At 33.8% G+C, this 23,906-nt stretch overlaps 2 protein-coding genes across 2 annotated transcripts; both read left to right on the top strand.

Moving 5' to 3' along the window:
- The first annotated feature begins 11,295 nt into the window (after nucleotides 1–11,295).
- On the top strand, nucleotides 11,296–12,497 carry LOC125075565. Its single transcript, XM_047687278.1, has one exon. It carries the CDS (start codon nucleotides 11,736–11,738, stop codon nucleotides 12,495–12,497), a length of 762 nt encoding a protein of 253 aa, XP_047543234.1. The 5' UTR covers nucleotides 11,296–11,735.
- A 536-nt stretch (nucleotides 12,498–13,033) lies between these two features.
- Nucleotides 13,034–16,309, top strand: LOC125075564. The gene is made up of 6 exons (XM_047687276.1): nucleotides 13,034–13,161; nucleotides 13,366–13,569; nucleotides 13,777–13,878; nucleotides 14,530–14,643; nucleotides 14,892–14,987; nucleotides 16,242–16,309. The coding sequence occupies exons 1-6, from the start codon at nucleotides 13,083–13,085 to the stop codon at nucleotides 16,307–16,309; spliced, it is 663 nt and encodes a 220-aa protein (XP_047543232.1). The 5' UTR covers nucleotides 13,034–13,082.
- Nucleotides 16,310–23,906: the final 7,597 nt, after the last annotated feature.

Genomic DNA, 23,906 nt, shown 5'->3' with positions numbered 1-23,906 from the left:
TTTTTATCTATTTTAGAAAAGGTTAAGTGTTCAGATCAACCAAATATATGACACGAGTGTGGTAATTTACGATTTGGAAGGAAGGAAAATCTTATATTATTCTCTGCCTAAGCTAAGTGGTTGCTAAGTTGCTAAAACAAGGTGTCAGGGTCTGAATTCGGTATTACATACGTGGGCTGAATGGAAGAAGAAATTGTTAGAGTATTTCCCATGTAAAGAGGATTACGCTGAGTTTTAACCGAAATGTTGGCCAAAAGGCAAAAATACGGGAAACAAGTAGTCTCCTATATTTATCTATATATATTATATATCAAGAAACTTTACGGAGAAGAACAACCCCCCTCCAAGTGTGAAGATTTTAACAGAATTGGTCATCTCATTTCCAACTGATACAAAAATACGGTAAGATCTGCTATCGAAGTTCGGCAAAATTTCACATCAAGTAATGATTTACAAAAAAAAAAAAAAAAACACAGATGTCCGAAGTAATGACTGAAGGCACTGGAATAGATAAGTATGTAATGGACATAAGTATCGATTCCCTGTCATGTACATGTAGGGAGCCAATGTTCCCTTCGGAGAAAGTTATATAAAATCTCGAGGTCTTCAAATGACATTTAGAGGCATAGGAGCCAGTCTAGTAAGCCCCGTAGGAGTGGTTTTTGCCACTGTTGAGGTTCAAGGGTTCAAAGGGCAGAAACAATCGATTTATACGTCGTGGAAGATTACGATCTGATGCATCTTATTCTTTTGGGGCATTCATTTACGGAAAAACCCAACAAACTGATAATTAAAACCCCAGCCGCGATTAAATTTCAGAGAATGCCTCCAAATCAAAACAAATTAATTCTTCACCTATGACTGCGAAGTTCCCTGTAACATATGCGAGCAATTCAGATTTCTACTAAGTGTTAAGTGTACGTAAGAGGTATATTACGTAACCAAGAAGGTAAGGAGTATTATTTAATTCTCAACCAGTACGAGATTAAGAACGGTCGTGGCCCAATTCTGATTTGATTTACTATGCTACATCGACCCTTGGAGCAAAGGAACTCTTTTGACACGGCCTTTTCAACGAAACCAAATCTTAACAGATAATATCAAAAATTCATTTAGTGTTATTATTAATGACGCTGTTTTGAATACGTCCGTAAGTTGGAAGCAAAGGTTAAACACAAAGCAACGGCAATGAATTGAAAGATTCACTGGTAAGGTACAGTGATTGTTTTTCAAGTGGACTACATGATTTAGGATTTACAAATGTTACTAAAATGACCATAGAGCTAATTCATAGTAAGTTGTATACCGTCCATACCGTATGTCGTACGCTGAAAGACTGATAGGCCCTCAATAGGAAAACCAAAAAGGATCACTACCCGATGGAAGATCAACTTGACCCATTGGCAGATTCTTTAGATTTCTTGGGATTAACTTATTATTATATTATGATATACTTATTCTTTGGGACCAGGTAGTAAGATAACTGAAGCGGTCTCTAAGTTCCCGCGTCCTACTAATCAATACGGGATACGCCAATTCCTTGGTTTGCCTGGCTTCTTCCGACGTTTCATTGAAGGGTATGCAATGGTCACTGCTCTGCTAACAGACTTGTTAAAGAAATATGTTGGGTGGTTTAGGAACAACGAGCAGGAACCAGTATTTGGTAAGGTAAAGAAGTTGCTTACGAGTAGGCACTATATGTTTTTTTGGGATTACATACGGATGCTTGCACAGACGGCTTGGCAGGTATATTACTCCAGCGGAACTCAAATGGGGTGCTGCAACCGGTTTCATATTTTAGTCGCAAGACAACTGCAGACGAACGTAAGTTACACTCCTACAAATTGGAAACCCTCGCCGTTATCGCCTCTCGCAATCGGTTCAGAGTATGTCTGATAGGAATACTGTTTAAGATTCTGAAAGATTGTAACGCATAAGGTCAACGTTGGTAAAAAAAGATCTGATAGCCCGTATATCTCACTGGTGGATCCAGCTACAGGAATATGACTGCACAATAGACCTGGTGCTCGGATGACGCATGCAGACGATCTCAGCAGGAATCCGGTAAGCAACAATTTAATTCAGCAGCATATTTTAGATGTTTTGAAAAGAAACCAATCAAGACTGGATATCGACGGTAAAATCCTCCGATAAGGGTATGAGATGAAATGGCCCGTACCTCGAGGCGAGATAACAGATTTCAAAAATGAACCACGACGATCTTGGACGCTGGAGATTTGAGAAGACTCTACAACTCATAATGGAACATTATTGGCAGTCCCAAAGATGCGCAGAACGTCATTGCATCATACGGCACTCAGCACATCCAAAATGGTGTGTAACCCCTAGAGCCAATGGTCAGATTGAAAAATTCAACAGTACTGAGGGTAAGTTGAGTGAAGTTATTAACGACACAGTAAAAAGAATTCCTGTTGAAGAATTAGTCGACCTGAGGTAAGAGGCTGGAGAGAAAATTGGAGAACAACAGGAAAAAGATGCTATGACGATGCTAATTACAATAGACAGAGGAATTTAGTGACCCTATACAAGAAGGGAGATCTGGTAAGAATAGAAAGGCAGGTCCTACCTAGTGATGGTAAAACACAGAAACTTGTCATAAAATTTCAAGGCCCCTACCGCATAATAAAATTTTCAAAAATGACAGATTTTTAATCGAGGATACGCCTATGACTCAAAAACATGGTCGAAAAGATGAAGATATTGTGAATCCCGACTCTTCTGAAAATGATACCAACATAGATGATCATGATGAATAATGTCAGATTGCATTACTCACTTAATTTAAACAAAAACAATATAATAATTATTTAAAAAAACAAAAAAATATGAAATATTGTAATTATTGTATATAGTTAAATTAAAGAGAATTTAGAATTTAAAAAAGTGTAATAGTTGAGAGCTACAATATAATATTTTTTTTAAGGTATATTTTAATTAGATGTTAAGTTTACTATTTATATTGATAATTTAAAATAATGGTATCAAATGATGTTCGTTGTAACGAAAGTTTATAATAGTTTTATATAGTTTTATAATAAGCGATGGGACTCGCTTAAAGTAGGATGGCCGAGCTGTAAGGTTTTAATAGATGAATTTGTTAAAATTATTTTATATTCCGCATAACATATAAAACGTTGCAGATTATTAAAATATTTGAAAATGTTTATTAATAAATTAAGTTAATTTTGACCCTATCAATTAATGTTTCGATTATTGGATGTTCATTTGACTAAATCTGCGATAGCCAATCAGAAGCGTTGGCCAATCACATCAACTACTGAATCGTAGTTGAGCATGGCGGGCTAACGACGGGCACTCTGGCTTGAGCAATCGTCGAGGACATAGCTCCAAAGTTAAATAATATATAACAATTATTGAAAGTAATTACAGTGTTTAATGTAACTGTTCTAAGATCCCTTTAATATATAATCCTAGTTATATATTGTCACAACTTTGGAGGGTAGATAATTAAAAAGAACGCGCGACTGAGTTGAAACTGTTACTTAAACACATTGTTTACATTACAATTACGACGATATATTTGTAACGGTTTGCATGCTTTCCATTTTATCAAGATATGTATTTACAAACAAAAATAATTTAAATATACATTAATCTATACTAGCTTCTTAATTAAATTCACATGGTCTTGACGTAAATCTAGAAAACTGTGTATGAACTTTGCAGTAGTTTTATGGATAAGTTTATACTAACATTATAATTAATTTTAAATTGTAGTAGGCGTTTAATTATGATTCGTATTTAATAAATAATTACATCAAAGTGACGTGCAGTTAGTCATAAAATTTATCGAATGTGATTTCTAAACTAAAACTATTAGGGTACCGCGAAGATAACTTTTTTTTTTTTTTGCGTAAACGTGTACGTCACACTCTCACACTCGACCTCGTAGTCGGTGTTATATTTGTGTTGACAGTAAATATTTTATCTATTTTATAAATTATTTATTTTATTTTATTTATATATGTTTATTGTAGAAAATGATAATAGAAATAATATTAGTATTCAGAACAGGCAACAGATCGTACCTACATCATTACATGGGAAAGACGAAAGATGATTTCCGGTCATGAAATAAATGTGAAAATAGATAATATTTTAGAAAATGAACTTATAATTAATGTGAGTGACGATAACACTGAGAGTGAAAGCAGCAGTATGGACGGCTTCGATTAAATATAGCCACTAGTGTTTTTGGTTTCTTTTTTTGTATCAATTTATTTCTTGTATGTAATGTGTTTATAAAGTTATTGTAGTGTTTGTATACTTGTCTCGAGTACACGGGTAGTGGGGGGACAGTCGCGCGCGAGCCGGTGGTGAGAGCGGACGTGTAATCCCTAGCTACTGGTGACATAACGAGCCAATAACTCATATTTGTGATAGTACGAGTACTACAAGTGGCGACGAGTAAAAAGGTTAGTACAAAAATATATTTTGTGCTTAATAACTTCATTGAAAACTGAAATTAAATTAAATTAAAAAAGAGGGTAGGTGTAAATAAAAATCAATTTTGATAAATAATTTGATACATTGTTAAGGTTTGTTTTGTTTTACATTAAAAAAATAAAGACAAAATTATATTATGAATTATAGTAAATAAAATTTGTAGGTGAAAATTTTTATTTTGTATACAGAATTTGCGTTGTCGTACAATATTAATGCAAGGTTTATAATAAACAAAAATAATTAATAAAATAATTCATATGGATAGCTAGGGTGAACTAATATTGACATTAAATATTATATAGGTACTTTTGGAAACACGACTCACATTTTAATATGCATACCAGATACATATTTCTTAGCTTTTTGTGACAATTAAGATCTTCGATCGATAAGTCGTTTGATGGACTTTATAAAAAGTTAATGCTTAATAACATTTTGAATAAGTTGGAATTTACATTATTGATTTACATATATAATTTTATTAGTTAAAGTTTAACACTAAAAAAATAATAATAACAATAATAAAAATAATATACAAGATTATACAATGAAATAAAAATAAAAATAAAGTGTATACTGTATACGTAGTAACCCAGTTATCACAAAGAAGTTTTACTTACCTGTGATTCAAATATGGTGTGGAGGCAGTACGGGCCCTCATAGAAATGAAAACCGGGCGTTATTGTTAGTTGGCATTACGGGAACTTAAGTGAAAGACAACCGTACCTACGTATCTGTGTGCAGGCAGTATGGGCCTTCATATAAATGAAAACCATGCGTAATTGTGTGTAGGCAGTGCGGGCCTTTAAATAAATAAAAACTGCACGTTATTGCGTAAATGGCAGTATGGGCCTCATGTTATTAGAAACCATACGCAAAAATTTGTAAAGTTGTGTTTTGTGGTATAGGCCATGTGAGCCTTTCCTAAAAAATGCAGTATGAGCATTCCTGTTTAATGGTAAATCATACGTACTTGAATGTTTTGTGCATAGAAAGCATTTCGGTTTCAGGTTGCCCCAAAATCACTCGGATATGGCAAATCTACTTCCACCCCCAGAAAAACTTGACCTAGAAGGTGACAACGCCACGATTGCGTTACGATGGGAAAAATGGAAAAGGTCTTTTAATATTTACTTAGACGCTACAGAAATTAATGGACCTGAAAGAAGAAGGGCTACGTTATTACTATTAGGAGGATCGGACCTACAAGAAATTATTTACAATCTACCTGGAGCATATGTAGATGCCTCCGAAGGAGCTGATGTATTCAGCACTGCAATCGAAAAACTTGATGGATATTTTCTTCCAAAGCAAAATAAAATCTATGAAAGGCATATTTTTCGCCAAATTAAACAAGAGGAGAATGAAAAATTTGAAAAGTTTGTTGTTAGGCTCCGAAATCAAGCAGGGAAGTGCAAATTTAGTAATGCCGAGGAGAACTTGATTGACCAGATTGTAGAGAAATGTTCATCTTCAGAACTTCGTAAGAAAATATTGACCCTAGGAGATAATGTAACACTTGATAAAATTATTATGGAGGCTAATACATTAGAAGCTGTGGGGTATCAGCTAGAAGGATATAGACAAAACAAGACTACCACTTCGAATAGCTCTGATATTAATGCAATAAAAAATCGTTCTATTAAGCCAGGATTCATTAAATCAGGAAAAGGGAAATGCGGAAGATGTGGACACATTACACACACCTTGCCAAATCAAGATTGTCCAGCAAAAAAGAAAACTTGTCACGCTTGCGGCAAAATAGGTCATTTTAGTGCGTGGTGCAGGACAATACCACAGAAACGGAAATTTGAAAATAAGCAAAATGAAGACTATAAATATAAAAGAAAAAGGCAAGAGAAAGATGTAAATTCTATTGAAGAAGAGACAGCTGAAGAATATGTTTTTAATATGAATGACGATGAAGATGCTATGATTGAATGTCTATTGGGAGGTGTTAATCTAGATATGTTAATAGATTCTGGCTGCAAACTAAATCTAATTACTGACACAGCTTGGGAAATGTTAAAAATGAAGGGTGTGAAAGTATGCAACCAAACCAAAGGTTCAAATAATAAATTATATCCTTATGGAAGTAAAACAGCATTGGATGTAAAAGGAACTTTTAATACCACCATTAAAACGAATGGGCGATCTGTGTACACTAAAGTTTATGTAATTAATGGCGGATCAAGAAATCTATTGGGAAAAGAAACCGCAATTGGGTTAGGCGTCTTAAAATTAGGCATTGGTGTACATGAGGTCAGAAAAAAAAACCAACCTTTTCCAAAATTAAAGGATGTTCTGGTCGAAATTCCCATTGATGAGAAGTGCAAACCAGTATCACAGCCATATAGAAGAATACCTATTCCTATTGAAAAAAAGGTTAAACATAAAATACAGGAATTGCTTGATTTGGACATTATAGAAAAAGTACAGGGACCTTCTCAATGGGTTTCACCTGTTGTTCCTATACTAAAAGATGACAATGATTTACGGTTATGTGTCGATATGAGGCGGGCTAATATGACAGTTATGAGGGAAAATCATCCCTTACCCTGTATGGATAATCTATTGCCGAAAATTAAAAAAGCCAAATTCTTCTCCAAACTAGACATCAAAAATGCTTTCCATCAGGTGGAAATTCATCCCAATTCCAGACACTTAACGACATTTATAACATCTAAAGGACTATACAGATATAAGCGATTGATGTTCGGAATTACCTGTGCACCCGAATTATTTCAGAAAATATTAGAGAAAATACTAGCGGGATTAGACGGAGTAATAAATTTTATTGACGATATTTTAGTTTATGGCGAAAATGAGCAACAAAATGATGAAAGATTATCAAAAATTTTGTAAACCTTGAAAGGAAATAACGTTTCGCTTAATGAATCTAAGTGTGTGTATAAGGTACAGAAAATAAATTTTCTTGGGCATGAATTGACACCAGACGGAGCGAAACCACTTAAAAAATACATGACAAGCATTGCAGAGTTTCGTGTTCCCAAGACCATTGAAGAACTTCAGAGCTTCTTGGGGTTGGTTAACTACATCAACAAATGATTACCAAATATTGCAACTACGACTGAGCCATTGAAGAGATTGTTGAGGCAAAAGAGAGGAAAAAAGGCAAATATTGAGGATCTGTGGAAAGACGAACAAGATAGGGCATTCGATCAGTTGAAGGAAGCATTATCGAATGTCAAGTCACTGGGATACTATGATGCTAATGATGATACAGAGGTTATTGCTGATGCTAGTCCGGTGGGCTTAGGAGCAGTATTAATTCAAAATGATGGTAGTGGTCCCAGAGTAATTGCCTATGGCAACCGAACATTGACGGACTTGGAACGTAAATACAGTCAAACGGAAAAAGAAGCGCTTGCTTTAGTTTGGGCTGTTGAACATTTCGATATATTCTTATTTGGAAAAAAAATCACCCTTATTACGGATCACAAGCCTCTGGAGTTTTTATTTGGACCTAAATCAAAGCCTTGTGCGAGAGTTGAGCGATGGGTGTTACGATTGCAGACTTATCGTTTTGATATTAAATACAAACCTGGCAAAACAAACATTGCCGATCCTTTGTCTCGACTTTGTAAATATTCAAATGTCAATTCGGGAACTATCGAAGATTATGTGCAACATATAGTAGAACAGGCACGCCCTTGTGCAGTTCCTATGCAAGATATCATTAGGAGCTCTGAAAACGACCCAGAAATAAAAAATGTCAAAAGAGGGATTTATAATAATAATTAGCATGACTCTATTAAAGACTATAAAATTTTCGAATCAGAGCTGTGTTTCTACGATAAAATTTTACTTAGGGGTAGTCGGATTGTCATACCAAAAGAATTAAGACAGAGGGTTTTAGAAGCAGCGCATGAAGGTCACCCGGGAATAGTTGCAATGAAAAGTCGTCTAAGGTCAAAGGTTTGGTGGCCACGTATAGATAAAGATGCCGAGATACTTGTAAAACAATGTAAAGGATGCACTGTTGTCGGTTTGCCTACCCCACCAGTTCCAATGAAGCGAAGAGAACTCCCTGTTGCTCCCTGGGTAGATATTGCAATAGATCTACTTGGACCTTTGCCAAATAATGAATACTTGTTAGTTATTATTGATTATTATAGTCGATACAAGGAAATAAAATTTACTAAAATAATAACGAGTTCAAAGATTATAAAATTATTAAAAGAAACATTCAGTCGCCTTGGCTATCCTGTTTCTATCACAGCAGACAACGGTCGTCAATTCATAAGTGAGGAATTCAAAGAATATTGCAGACAGTGTAATATAAAACTATTTAACACCATTCCCTACTGGCCTCAAATGAATGGCGAAGTAGAAAGACAAAACAGAGATATTTTAAAAAGGTTAAAAATAAGTCAAGTGCAAAAAAGTGATTTAAAGCTGTATGGGAATATTTAATGATGTATAACTCGACACCACATACTGTAACAGGCAAAACACCTGCCGAACAATTTTTTAAGAGGATGAATAAAGACAAAATTCCTTCATTGTTATATAGTGAACGTGTATTCGACGATTCAGAAGTTAGAGACAGGGATGCAATACATAAAGAAAGAGGAAAAGAGTACGGAGATAGAAAGCGAAGAGCTCAAGAAACAATGATCACAGAAGGTGACAAAGTATATGTGAAGGACATGGAAAAAGGGAATAAATTATCAGTTAATTACAAATTAACTCCGCATATAGTGGAAAGAACAGAAGGTGGAGACGTACTCGTGAGAAATGAAGAAACTGGTCAAACACTTAGACGCAATGTTATACATTTAAAAAAAAATTAAGGTGAATGGAAAGTTCAAAACAATGGTGGAAAGGAAATTGAAGAGGAAAAGGAGGAAAATGAAATGGATCAGAGTGAAGAAAATAGTAGATTTAGTAGTGAATAAATAGTACGCCTGGGTTTATTATCTAAGTTTATTCTTTATAGTATAAAATTGTCTACTAAATATTATTACAAAATTTAAACTTCTTGATTATAGTACTAAGTGATTATTATTAAAATTTCTTGTTGGAAAATTATTCTGTGTTTTTATATTACTTATCTTTCAGCAATTATATTTGCTATATTTATAAAAGGATATATTTTCAATAAATAATTATATTAAGGAAGGGATGTAGTGTTTGTATACTTGTCTCGAGTACACGGGTAGTGGGGGGACAGTCGCGCGCGAGCCGGTGGTGAGAGCGGACGTGTAATCCCTAGCTACTGGTGACATAACGAGCCAATAACTCATATTTGTGATAGTACGAGTACTACAGTTATTAATTCTAATTCCAATTTTTGATTTAAATTGATTTCGTTCGAATATATTACTTAAACTTATTTTATATTTTTTTTATTAAATCTTTTTAATCAGATACTACTTGCAACAAAAACTTGAATTAAATTACTTGCAAAAAAACAAAGATTTGAATATATTATATCGATAATAAATTTACATTTCACATCACTTTTTTAATGTGTCAAAACGGCCATCGTATCTTGCCGCTAGAATAGTGTCGTTTGCATATCTTAATGATACAATTTACAAAAAAACAAAAAATCCATATAGGTACCTTCAACGTAACATCGTACGGAGGGTTTGTTACACTAGTTTGTGGTAAAACTTTTCCCTCGATGATACGTTTACCATCTACATCGATAATTTCTCTCACGTTGGAGACATGCCTGCTTTCGAATAGTTTTTTACCTAAACATAAATTCAATAATAAGCGGCAACACATTCACCCGGAAGGGTTGGATTTCTAATTTTTTTTGGTACATTACCTTTTGATATCGATTTTGCACGAAAAAAATGTAAATAGATTATATATATATATATTGAGCGATAAGGCCGCCTGTTGCACCTCATGCAACTTTGTGTAGCAATATTGTAATTTTTAGTTTTAAGTTTGGGTGCAATAAACAAACAAACAGACAGACAGACAGACAAACAAATTGAATAGTCTGAATAGTGAATAGTTCTACAATTGTCCGAGGAATGCCCGCCTGAACTTAATTACATTCCAAAATAAGAAATATAACTTAGTATTATCTAAGATTGATTCTAAAATATGAATTACAATTTATTATTCTACATTTTATTTACTTATTGCTAAGAGTAGTAATAATATTTCCTGTATTATTAAGTCCCAAATTAGCTGATAGAGGTCGCTTTACAGATTATAAGTTTTATTCGATTTGTTACATATATTGACAACAGATGGCAGCACGGCGAATGCCCATGGATGTAGTTTTGTTTTGATTTGTTACATACATTGAAATTAGATGGATAGATGGCAGCACGGCCGAGCGCCCATATATACTACTTGGAAGGCGCCATTCAGCTGGGCATCTACGTATTGTCATTTGTCACCACTGTTCCGCGAGATGGCGCAACAGTAGGCGCATCGCGATACGCACGGGGCCTATAGAGTCCTTTTCATAAAAGAAGTCCCGCGGTGGATTGTGGAACTAAACAATACTTTCAAATTTGACAGATCGGCCATGTTGTCTTTTGTCGATGTCAATGGTCAGTCAATGTTATCAAGTTCGTTTGTTGTGGTAGATGTTTGTGTTTTTTTAATAAGATTAGTGCGTTATTGGATCTTTCGTGATGCCTAAAGTTGTAAAAAGTTCAGCTCGAGAAATTATATTGAAGGTGAAGGAGTTTTGTGATGCGGAACAAAAGAATAAAGGTATTTTAATACCACTAAACAATGTTCGCAAGAGAGTCGCCGCAATGACAGGTTAGTTTTAGGGCTGCCGTACCAATGATTTTTTTGCCGATTTATTGTATTGTTGATATATTACTATTATTTTTGTTTTTAAGATGAATTTATATTAAAAAAAAGAACTTGCAAGTGATATATATTTTTTAATTTTAGTATTTTTATTTGTTCTTAATTTAATTGCAGGCGTGTCCGAAAAAACTGTGACCAGGATAACAAAAGAAGGCATAACAGCAACGAGTACTTCAAAAAAAATTGTCACACCAGGGAAAAGTCGTCCGCATCCCAAAAAGTTCGACTTGGATGGGTTTGATCTGTGCGCCATACGGGAAAAAATTCACAGTTTTTATATTGTGAGGAAGGAGTTACCGACATTGGTTAAGCTACGTGCCGCATTGAGAAAAGATATAAATTTTCAGGGAAGCATCACAACATTGCATAGAATATTAAATAATATTGGTTTCAAGTATAAGCGATGCCAATCCAAACGTAAAATTCTTATGGAACGCCATGACATAATCGCACGGCGTGCAAGATATTTGGAAAAAATCCGAAGAAATCGCACTGTGGAAAAAAGGCCAATCGTATATTTAGATGAGACCTATATACATAATACATATCATGCAAAAAGTTGTTGGCAAAGTGAGAAGGAGCCGGGACTGATGGTCTCAGAATCTGTAGGGAGTCGCTGGATAATTGCTCATGCAGGGACAGAGAATGGTTTCATAAATGGTGCATTGTTGATGTTCAAATCCCAGTCCAAGTCTTCAGATTATCACGATGACATGAACTCTACAAATTTCCTTAAATGGCTGAAGGAAAAACTGATTCCTAACCTACGTGAAAGGTCTCTTGTGGTAATGGACAACGCTTCTTATCACTGTACACAAATAAACAAAGCGCCTACAATGTCGAGCATCAAAAGTAAGTTGCAAGAGTGGCTGCGAGAAAAGGGTATCTATTTTGAAAACACATGGACAAAAGCTGTTTTGTTTGATCTCGTCAAACAAAATAAAGGTCCACCGACATATGCTGTGGATGAATTATTAAAAGCTCACAACCATGAGGTTTTGAAATTGCCGCCTTATCACTGCGAACTCAACCCGATTGAAAAAATCTGGAGCCTTGTGAAAAGAAAGGTAGCGGATAAAAACGTGTCCCAAGACCCAAAAAACATAACGATTATAACGGAAGATGCTTTTAAGAGTATCTCAGCAGAAGATTGGGCTGCTCAATGCAAACACGTAGAGCATTTGGAATAGGAATATTTGAAAAATGACAGCCTTATAGATGAAGAAATGGATCGACTCATCATATCCACAGCTAGTGATAGTGAAACAGAATCTGACTCTGTTTCCATTCACTCTTCCGATAGTGATGATGTAACTGATCATAATTATTCAATAAAACTGTAAATTATTTTTGTTTTTTATTCCTTATTTTGTGATATATAAAATCCCGCTTAATATCCCGGAAAATTCTAAATAAATAATCAAATTACATAATCAATATTAATAACAACACTAATAATTCCATCTATTCAATAATTTTCATAAATAACATTTAAAATCCAGTTAATAAAACAAATCCAATTATATAATTAATGAAAATGCAACTTATACAATTAAACAATAAATATAAAATTTAATTAATAAAATACTAAAAAAAAAATAATTAAACATTTTTTGATATCGTATCTTAATATTCGTAATAGGTATAATATTTTCCCGTAATTAACCCTGGCAACATTATGTCGCGCGAATACAGCGCTGCGTCTGGGGGACTTCTTTCGTGAAAACGAGTATACTAACTAGTTCGCTCTCGCTGTGCATCGCGCTAACTTTTATATGACTTGTGAAAATGTCATCAAACTCTTCATTTCAAACAATTCATTATTCAAGTGTCATTTTGGTTGTAAAAACGATGGTTAGTAATTTAAAACTACATTGGTTTATGTTTGGGTACAATACTGGCCCAGTTCCTACCACTGGTTTCATTTTTTTTATTTTATTTTTTTATTTTTATGACAGGTTTTTTGATGAACTTCATAGTACATTTGAGGATATGTAAACCTTTGGGCAAAATCTAATATATTTTATCTATATATATATATTTATATATCTATCGCAGGTCCATTGCATCGATTTCCTAAACCACAATACCCATATCTAGAAAAATTTAATGTATGGAAATCTGTCCTCGCTGAAGATATTCAAGACAAAGGAGACATTTACATTTATAACCAAATTCGAATATGCTATCGCCACTTTGAAGAATGTTATTGTTCACAAAGCCACAGACTCACAGCTAATGCAGTTCCAACGCTAAATATTGGTAAGTTTTTATGTTGTATTTTTTGTATAAGATAATATTATTATTTGGCCTACTTATTAATAAACTTGGACTAAAGTATTATTAAGTTTACCTTTAGTATTATAAAAGTATAAACCAATTCAGTATTACTAATACAGTATACCATGATGGTGTCTCACTTGATTAGTCTTGCAAGCTAATTTTACATTCCACTATTTATACTTTCAGGTTCATCTCAGCTGCAACCCATGGAAACTGATGTTATTGAACATGTGCTTAATGTAATGCAGCCATCAACTGCCTTAAAAACAAAGGATGATCAGGGTGAAGGTACTTGCAAAGAAGAGCAAATTGGTTTTTCAGAATTACTCTTAATTATTAGATTTTATTTAATATTATATTTTATTTATATTAAAAAGCCGTAAAAAACTATTACCTAAATAATAATTTAGACGACTATAATTAATTTCCTTTATATAACATTTTTAGTATCTTAAATATGTATTAGTGTATAATAGAGATATATATTATATATATGTAGTATGTATAAGTATTAGTGTGTAAATATTTGTATGTTAGTTCACAACTGCACCGCCTATGACGTTGATTTTAAAAATTCTCTCTCAGATTGGGTTGTCTGGAAGAGATGGCTAATTAGCTACTTATTTACTAATTAATTACAACACTTTTTAGTTTTTACGTTTATTATTTTTTATTTTTATTTTACTAATTTTGTTTTACTTTTATTTCTGTGTGTTTCGTTTTGTTTGTGGTGTACAATAAAGTATATTTTAATCCAATATTCTAACATTAAGTACATCTCTGAACCAAATTACAACCTGATCTTCAAATGATCCTCACAATTAGGCATTTTTATTAATATTATAGTTAATGATTTACATACTTATAGATAGAAGTATGAGTAAGAAGTTATAATGAAGAATAGTTCTTACTCATAATTAGAATTATGTATATTTTTAGGTTCTTCTTTTAGGCTGCATTGTATGGAAACTGATGTTTTTGAACATGTGCTTACTGTAATCCAGCCGTCAACTTCTGCTCTAAGTATAAAAGATAATAATCTAGCCAAACAAGGTAATTTACATATAATATGTACTTGATATTCCTTTGGTATAGTATATAATATGAAAGTATGTATGTTTATATTTGCTAGTTTGTGTGCCCTTTGACAAAAGTCTATCCTTTCCAATCATCTATTTTTGTTTCATTATGCTGACTTCAAAACGGACTAGCTTCAAATTTAGCTTACAAATACTAACTCCCAAAGAAAATTAATTCCATCCATCCAATCCAGTAATTCATTTTATTTTTCTTTATTTCAGAGCACAAAATTCTTCCAGCTGAATGTGAAGAAACTGCAGACTTTCTTCTTATAATGGATAAATTGTTTGACTCTTTTAATGGTCACTCCTACCAAGGTGATGCAAACGTTTACAAAGGATGCTATAAAACAATTCTCCGCACTTTGGGTTGTGGAATGAACTTGTACCCATTTTCAAATCAATGGAATTCATAAAAATTGTTAAAAAAAATGGCACAGAAGAAATAAAGTTTGAGAAAGTGCCTTCTCTTAAGAATTGGGTTCATAATATGGAAACTTTCAAAGAAATGTTGCAATACCTAAATAAAAAACATAATGTAACAATTGAAATAAAACTAGTTTTTTTAACGGATTTAATCGCGTATATTAATTATTTTATTTTAACATCCCGACGTTTCGAGCACTTTGCAGTGTTATGTCTGCCCGTGACCACGAACAGTTTTTTATTTCAATGTGTAATAATCGCGAAAATCTAAGACAACATTATAATGTAACAAGTTTATTAACAAGAAATTTTAACCAAGACCCTCTAGAAAATTTTTTTTGCAACATAAGGAGTAATGGTATTCGAAATGTAAATCCAACATGCATGCAGTTCATTACTTCATTTAGAACATTACTCGTCAATAATTTAAATTCGCCACACTCTTTGGGTGCTAACTGTGAACAAGATAATATAGAGTGCATTACTATCATTAAAATTTTTACTTACTAGAAAACAGGAGACTCCCATGATTTTACAATCTTATGACATCGATGAATTATTAATATTAATGGACGAAATAAAAAATAACTACTCAAAGATACATGAAGAATCAAAAAAATATGTAGGTGGATATGTTATTAAAAAATGTAAAACAAATATATAAAAAAAAGTAAAAAATGCAAAAATGACTTTATAAATAATGAAGTAGACCTTAATTCTTTTATCCACGAAATTGATTATACCAAAAAGTCTTTATTTCACCCTAGTAAAAAAATTGTAAAGTTATTAGACGAAATGTATTATATGATTGTGGCTTGTTTGCGTGATGCTCCTGAATCATATTGTCCAATAGAGAAAATGAGATTTTTTATAGATTGTAATTGCAACTTTAATGTAATATCTTGTGAAAAGCATAAAGGCTCATTAATTGATTATATTAGTAATCTAGCAATAAATATAATAATACACAGTTGGTGTAAAAATGTAAATAGAATTATAGATGGAAAAATAACGACCTTTGACCAGACTGATCCAATTAAAGTTCAAGCATTTGATTATTTTAAAACTCACAAACACAAGAAAACATAATAATAAATAATTTAGTTTTGAATGCTCAAAAAACAAAATGTGTGTTTTTGGGAATAGAATTGGATTCTGGACAGTGGAGTCCTCATTTATTGTCTCTGACAGGAAGACTCAGCTCCGCAGCATAGGCGGTCAGAAAAGTTAGACAACTTAACTGATATTGACACCGCTCGTTTAGTATATTTTGGTTATTTCCACAGTGTTATGTCATATGGCATAATACTTTGGGGTACCAATGCAGATATTTAATTTGTTTTTATTTTACAAAAGAGAGTCCGGTTTATTTATAATCTTGGAGCTAGAGACGGGATGTTTTTAACAAAGTAGGAATACTGACTGTTGCGTCACAGTATATTTACAACAATATTATGTACATTTACAGTAGCATTGATCACTTTGATAAAATCTGTGATAATCATTCTATGTGTACGAGAAGTAAGGATAAACTTATAACGGCAAGGTCACTTCGCTAAGTCAATGAATCCTTCTTGGGACAAGGTATTCTATAATAAAATTCCACAGACATTTTTAAATTTGCTGTTTAATAAATTAAAATAATTTGTATTTTTTACAAACACATTTTTTTACATATTGGTAAAGAAGGCATATTATTCAATACAAGATTATACAGACGATAAAAAAAAGTAGAATTAATACTTGTTGACTTCCAGGCAGGATATATTACATGCATATATAATTGTAATTAACTAACATGACTGTTTTTTAAATGTTGAAAAAGAGTAACTACTGAGTTTCTTGCCGGTTCTTCTCGGTAGAATCCACTTTCCGAACCTGTGGCATCACTTAATATAAAAAAAAGTTGTTAAATGACGATTCAAAAGTGCTTGTAAAAGTCAACTTGAATAAAGTATATTTTGATTTTGAAATAAAAATTTAAAGGTCAATCATGCAAGTTTTTATTGTAAAAATATGTCAAATAATATGATGAATTTGTGGTTTTTCAATTTTCACAACATCCTTAAATAAAAAAATAATATATATAATAAAATTTAGGTTAATGCCATCTATGGGGATAATGAGAAACTAATAACCGCCATCTATTAGCCGAGGCCCGTAAACTTTTCTATTAAATCTTGAGTTGCTTATCTATAGCTAGTATAAGTGTATTATCTATGCTTAAACTTTTGCCGTTTGGTTAAAGTCGTTACAAATTTTCAGCACCATAAAATTATTAGATTTTTTATATGACAACAAACAGAATCATTATCGAAATAAAATAATTTCGTCATCTGAATCATCTACTAAATAATAAACCCTATTAAATAATAATCATAGATAATACTTATACTAACACTTATACTAGCTAATTAAAATATTTTTAGATCTTAATGTTTACTACTATGCTAATGCCATCTAGCGAGCGCATAAACAACAACAGTTTTAAAGTTTAAGTAAGCTTAGGGGCATTGACTACAAGATGGCGCTAGTTTCTATACATTTCTTTTTTCTAATTGATGTACTAGAGTTGCATGCCCCTGACTGTGTCGTAACAACGATTGTGGTTGTTTACAGGGTTTTTTAGAATATTTCTCATGATGCATTTTCTTATTTGTGAAAAATAACCGAGATTGGCCGGGTAAGTCGTTTGAAATATTAAAGTTAAAAGTATAGGATTTCGAAATTTGTAATAGATTCTAATCAGAATTATTTCTCCTTTTACAATTATTTTTCAACATTATTTTTCAAAATTATTTTTCAAAGTTGTTTTTCAACATTATTTTGCTACGATATTTTTCGTTACTGGTTTTCTTCAATTATTTCATGGATTAATCTCTTCGGTCATTTTCTGGGAGGATTATCTTGAATCATTTTGGGGAATTATTTTCTTTGGCGTCATCTTCGATTGGATATTTTCAACGCTTTTCGAGGAACATTTCAACTTCATTTCGTTGGATATTTTGAAGATTTAAGTAGAAGTTTACTTCTTGGAAACTTATAATTTAAAGTTTACTTGGTGAAAATGGATTATTGGAAACTTTTAAGGAAGTAAAACCTTATCACACTAATTTTTGTATAATGTATGTAATTTTTTACATATTTATTTTCGCCGAAACTTAACCGCGCGAGATTTAATTAGAAATTTATTTACTTTTATAAAAAAAATTGGCATTCAAACTTTATTCTAACCTTATTCAAACTTTATTTTTCACTATTTGAATTTACTGTTTAAATTAATTTATAATTATTTAGACATTTGGTTTAATCCAGGTGATAAACTTGACTTGTAAGTAACCTAGTTGTCAATTTTGAATAATTTTACCTAAAGTTGAAATTTGACATGTATTTAAATATTATTGGTGAACTTTAATTTTTTTTTACATTTAGTAAATATGTGTTTAAGCTTAATTTAAACGGATGTAAACATCCTGGCGCCCGATTATGTTAACAATTAAAATTAGAATATTATAAGAAAATTACTTTTTCATTTTTTTCTTAATAAAATATTTATGAACATAGATTTGCTGTTTTTGTAAATCTATTTGTAATGTTAAAATAATTTATCGGACTTCCGGAGCACTTTCTTTTGAGGATTTGCTTAGTTTAAAAACTTTTCCAACTCTACCGACTTTATTTTTTTTTGCCTCAAAGAATTTTTTTTTTTTTATTGACACTTTACTCGTCAATACACCAAACCCCGTTTTAACGTTACAAGTGGAGTCCTCATTTATCGTCCTTTATAGGAAGACTCAGCTCCGCAGCATAGGCGGTCAGAAAAGTTAGAAAACTCAACTGATATTGACACCGCTCGTTTAGTATATTTTGGTTAATTTCACAGTGTTATGTCATATGGCATAATACTTTGGGGTAACAATGCAGATATTGAATCTGTTTTTATTTTACAAAAGAGAGCTGTCCGGTTTATTTATAATCTTGGAGCTAGAGACGGGATGTTTTTAACAAAGTAGGAATACTGACTGTTGCGTCACAGTATATTTACAACAATATTATGTACATTTACAGTAGCATTGATCACTTTTATAAAATCAGTGATAATCATTGTATGTGCATGAGAAGTAAGGATAAGATTAGACCGCCAAGTTTCCGACTCCGCAAAGTCAATAAATCATTCTTGCGGTAAAGTATCCGCTTCTATAATATAATCTCGCAGACATTTTTAACTTTGCCGTTTCATAGATTCAAGCGTGGAGTTAATGCTTGTTGACTTCCAGGCAGGAGTCATAACATACATATATAATTGTATTTAACTAACATGACTGTATTTTTAGATGTTGAAAAAGAGTAACTACTTGTAGTTTCTTGCCGGTTATTCTCGGTAGAATCTACATTCCGAACCGGTGGTAGCTTAATTTTAAATAGTTTGTTAAATGACGATTCAAAAGTGCTTGTAAAAGCCTACTTGAATAAAGTATATTTTGATTTGATTTGCTTGTTTTCTCCGTAGTAAACATTAATTGCTGACACAAGTCTTTTTCATTGAAAAGAAATCCACCTTGAAAATTCTTAATACAATTTCTACGCTTTCATAAGCAAGTGTACCTTAACAGTTTAGGTATTAATACTTTAGTCTTAAAAATTATATTGAAATGCTTAAAACACATATAGGGAAATTGAAAAACCTATGACAAACATCTCTGAAAAGCTAACTTCCTTATAAAATAAAATATTAATTCATCGAAGGCACACGTCTTTTACATAGAAGAGAAGGTTAGAAGGTTACCTTGAAATGGTTGATTATCGAGCTGGATTGCAACAATCAAGATAAGAATCAACGTCTCGTCACTACGCTTTATCTTAACGATTGCTTAGAAAAAAGGTGCGTTTTAACTAGTAAATAACGTTATTGAGATAAAATACATGAATTGCGATTTTAAATTTTATTTGTGAAGTATAAAAGAAGATCTTCGGGATGTTTTTAACAAAGCATTGCGTCACAATATATTTACAACAACATTATGTCAATCTGTGATAATCACAGATTTTATCAAAGTGATCAATGTTACTATGAATATACATAATAAGTAAGTAATATACATTCATATTATATACTATATCAAAGGAATATCAGGTACATATTATATGTAAATTACCTTGTTTGGCTAGATGTTGATAAAGAGTACCTAACTACTGAGTTTCTTGCCGGTTCTTCTCGGTAGAATCCACTTACCGAACCGGTGGTAGCATCACTTAATATAAAAAAAGTTGTTAAATGACGATTTAAAAGTGCTTGTAAAAGACTACTTGAATAAAGTATATTTTGATTTTTGATTTTGAAATAAAAATTTAAAGGTCAATCATACAAGTTTTTCATTGTAAAAATATGTCAAATAATTGTTAAATGACAAATTTACTAAATATGATGAATTTGTGGTTTTTCAATTTTCACAAAATCCTTAAATCAAAAATAATATATAAATTAAATAAAAAATAGTACACATACATACTTATAATAAATTTAGGTTAATGCCATCACTATGGGGCCAATAAGAAACTAACATCCGCCATCTAGTGGCCGAAGCCCGTAAACTTTTCTATTAAATCTTGAGTTGCTTATCTTTAGCTAGTATAAGTGTATCTATGCTCGGGGCGCATCTCTGGACGCCGATGACCGTATGTTCTTATAATATAAATCCTACAATCAATTTCTTGTAAGAAATATCAAAATTGATGAAAAGTTAGCATTTATATAACAATTCTGCCCCAGGAAATAATTTCAAATAATTTAGTAGTACTTTTAATTTTAGTTTAAACTAGCTGGCTAAAATCCGTGCCGTTAGCCCATTTACTACTTCCCATATATTGGTGTTCTTATAATTTAAATAATAAAATAAATTACATTTATTGTAGCGGTTTAGTGAAATAATTATTACAATTGGATTGTATTATCTAATTTGTGTGCTATTTTTGATTGGAAGTAATTTCGCATCGTTTCAAATTAATTTATTAGCTGTCATCCAATATAAAGGTTAGTATTTGTTTGAAAATGTCGGAAATTTATTATGACAGATTTATTTTGCCTTATATTTTTTTTTAAATAATTAATAGGCTTTTATTAAATAAAATAATTATTCCATTATTATTTCTTTGATTTAAATATGGATATAATTCCTATTTTATTTTGGTAGTGATACTGGCCACACTCCCGGAATCTTTCAAAGTTTCAAGGACTTTCGATTTCGTGCTTACTGCTTTTTGAATTTTTATATCATCGGCTTAACACCGAATTCAAACTTCAAATTCGATATACTGAATATGTCGGTGACTTTTGCTAATAGTTGAGTTTCTTGATTTGTGATTGATTAGTATTTCATTGATTTACAGTGATTTGTGATCCATTGGAATGTTTCTCCGGAGTTGAAATCGTCATTTAAAGTAAGCAGTTTATAGTGGTAGTGTCATACTGCATACCTTCGGGTTGCAACCGAATGGGCCGGCACGGCCGGGGAAGTACCACTCTCTCACTTAAAATCGGCGTAAAGTGGTAGTTATGCCGCGTTTCGTTACACATACCAGGTGTATGAGTCCCGGAGGCCCGTCCCTCCTCCCCCACAAAACATAATGGTTGTGCAGAATTTGGTTTTATTACCCTAGGACGGTACCATCAGCGACTGCGGTGAAGAAAATCCCTCTCTGGGCATCCATGCTCAGGACGTACACCACCTGAGCAGGGATGCCCAGGTTGCCCTCCGAATTATTTGGGCAATTTTGCGCTCGCCACTGTAAGTTATGTATGTTGCAGAATTCTTCTGCAACATAAGGGGACTCAACTCCAACTTGAACGCCATTCACTTTCACGTAGAGACGTCGAAGTCGTCTTGCTCTTTCTTACCGAGACCCAGATATCCTCTCCTGCCAATACGACTTTTCTCTCTTACCCCGGGTACAAATTGGAACATTCCTTTGTACCACGAGCTAGGGTGTGCGTTTTCTTCAGAGATGATATCTGCTCTCGTCACCTCGGCAGCCTTGAAGGGCAGGACCTATCCATTATCTGGTTGCGTGTAGACTGCGACGACCAGCCGCGAATTTACGCGTGCCTTTATAGGTCCCATAGCGGTAATGCCGAAACCGACCGACTGGTTAAGCACGTCCAAATGGCTACAGATTCCTTGCTGCAGCAGATCCCATCCGCAGAGATAGTAATTCTTGGCGATTTTATTGGCCCACCATGCCGAATGGCTTGGATCACGCACTACCGATCATGCGGGTAGATCTGTTCTCGACTTCGCTTTAGCATATGATTTGACACAACTGGTCACCTCACCAACGCGAATACCAGACGTGGAGAATCATATACCTTCCCTGTTGGACTTTCTGCTGACTTCCCATCCGGATGGCTACCAGATTATCGTCGATCCCCCTCTGGGCTCGTCGGACTACTGTCTCGTCCGGAGTACAGTGCGCGGTTGCGCGGTACTCACAACCTCGTTTCATGAGCTGCCGCCGAGTGTGGCACTAAAGTCAGTAGATTGGGATGGGATGCGGTCTTTCTTTGCATCCTACCCATGGGGGCAGGTTTGTTTCTCGCCGGATGATCCGAGCGTTGTTGCTGACTCTGTCGCCAATGTGGTACTTCAGGGTATGGAACTGTTCATTCCGTATTCTGCGGTCCCTATCGGTCCCAGCCCTGGTTTGGTCGTTTCCGCGCGGTTGCGCGGTACTCACGACCTCGTTTCGTGGGCTGCCGCCGAGTGTGGCACTACAAGTCAGCAGATTGGGATGGGCTGCGGTCTTTCTTTGCATCCTACCCATAGGTCGCCGATGTGGTACTTCAGGGTATGGAACTGTTCATTCCGTATTCTGCGGTCCCTATCGGTCCCAGCCCTGGTTTGATCGTTTCTGCAAAACGGCTTCACGCCGAAAATGGGAACGCTACCAAGACTGAGCTGGCGCATCGGCGTCTCGTGATGTAAATACCAGCGCATTCAGAAAGGAACATAACTCTGCCTCTAGATCCTTCAAAAACGTGATTGCTAAGGCGAAGACGGAGTACATTGGCAGAATTGGCGAGAGACAGGTGCGCCTTCCTTCAGGAACACGTGCGTTTTGGTCTCTCGCCAAGGCTGTCTTAGGGAATATCTGACAGCCTTCCTTACCATCTCTATACAGCGAAGGAGAAAGCTGATCTTTTAGGCTCCCTCTTCGCGGCGAACTCTATTCTGGATGACCGAGGAAAGCCACCACCAACAATCCCGCGGTGTGATACTAAACTATCGTCAAATAGGGAGAAATAAATAGACGTGCTTTCTTGACTACCGCTATATTTTCCGTGACATCGTAACTACACAAAATGTCTATCACATATATCTTTGACAAGTTATATCGAATTACCCACTTTACTACAATCCTCCCCTCTATACAATACAACCTCTTAGCCGAATACAAATAGCTTAACCTAAGTTATAAGGTTTGTAGATTTAAACATTTTTTTTTTAATATGTTAATATTAACCTTATTTATTATTAAGTAGACTAACACTATTTTAAATTATTTAACACTACCATGCAATGGTTTAATTAAACGACATTTGCGTATTGGCCTTATCCGAGGCGGCGACACGGACAGCGGCGACTCAGCTGCGAGTGTGGGCGAACTTGGAACCATATCAGTCTTTTGCTCGTTTACCTCTGGTTGCGGTCTCTCTCCACTAGACTCCTCTCTGACAACCGGCTCACCCATTCTTGGCATCTTTGGACTATCGCTCATTAGTTCCGGTGTCAGAACCCCAGGGGAATCATGCTGCAA

The sequence above is a fragment of the Vanessa atalanta genome, chromosome W (assembly GCF_905147765.1).
Source record: "Vanessa atalanta chromosome W, ilVanAtal1.2, whole genome shotgun sequence".
NCBI lineage: Eukaryota > Metazoa > Arthropoda > Insecta > Lepidoptera > Nymphalidae > Vanessa > Vanessa atalanta.
Note: the sequence above shows the minus strand (reverse complement) of the source record. Positions and strands in the feature narration are given on the sequence as shown.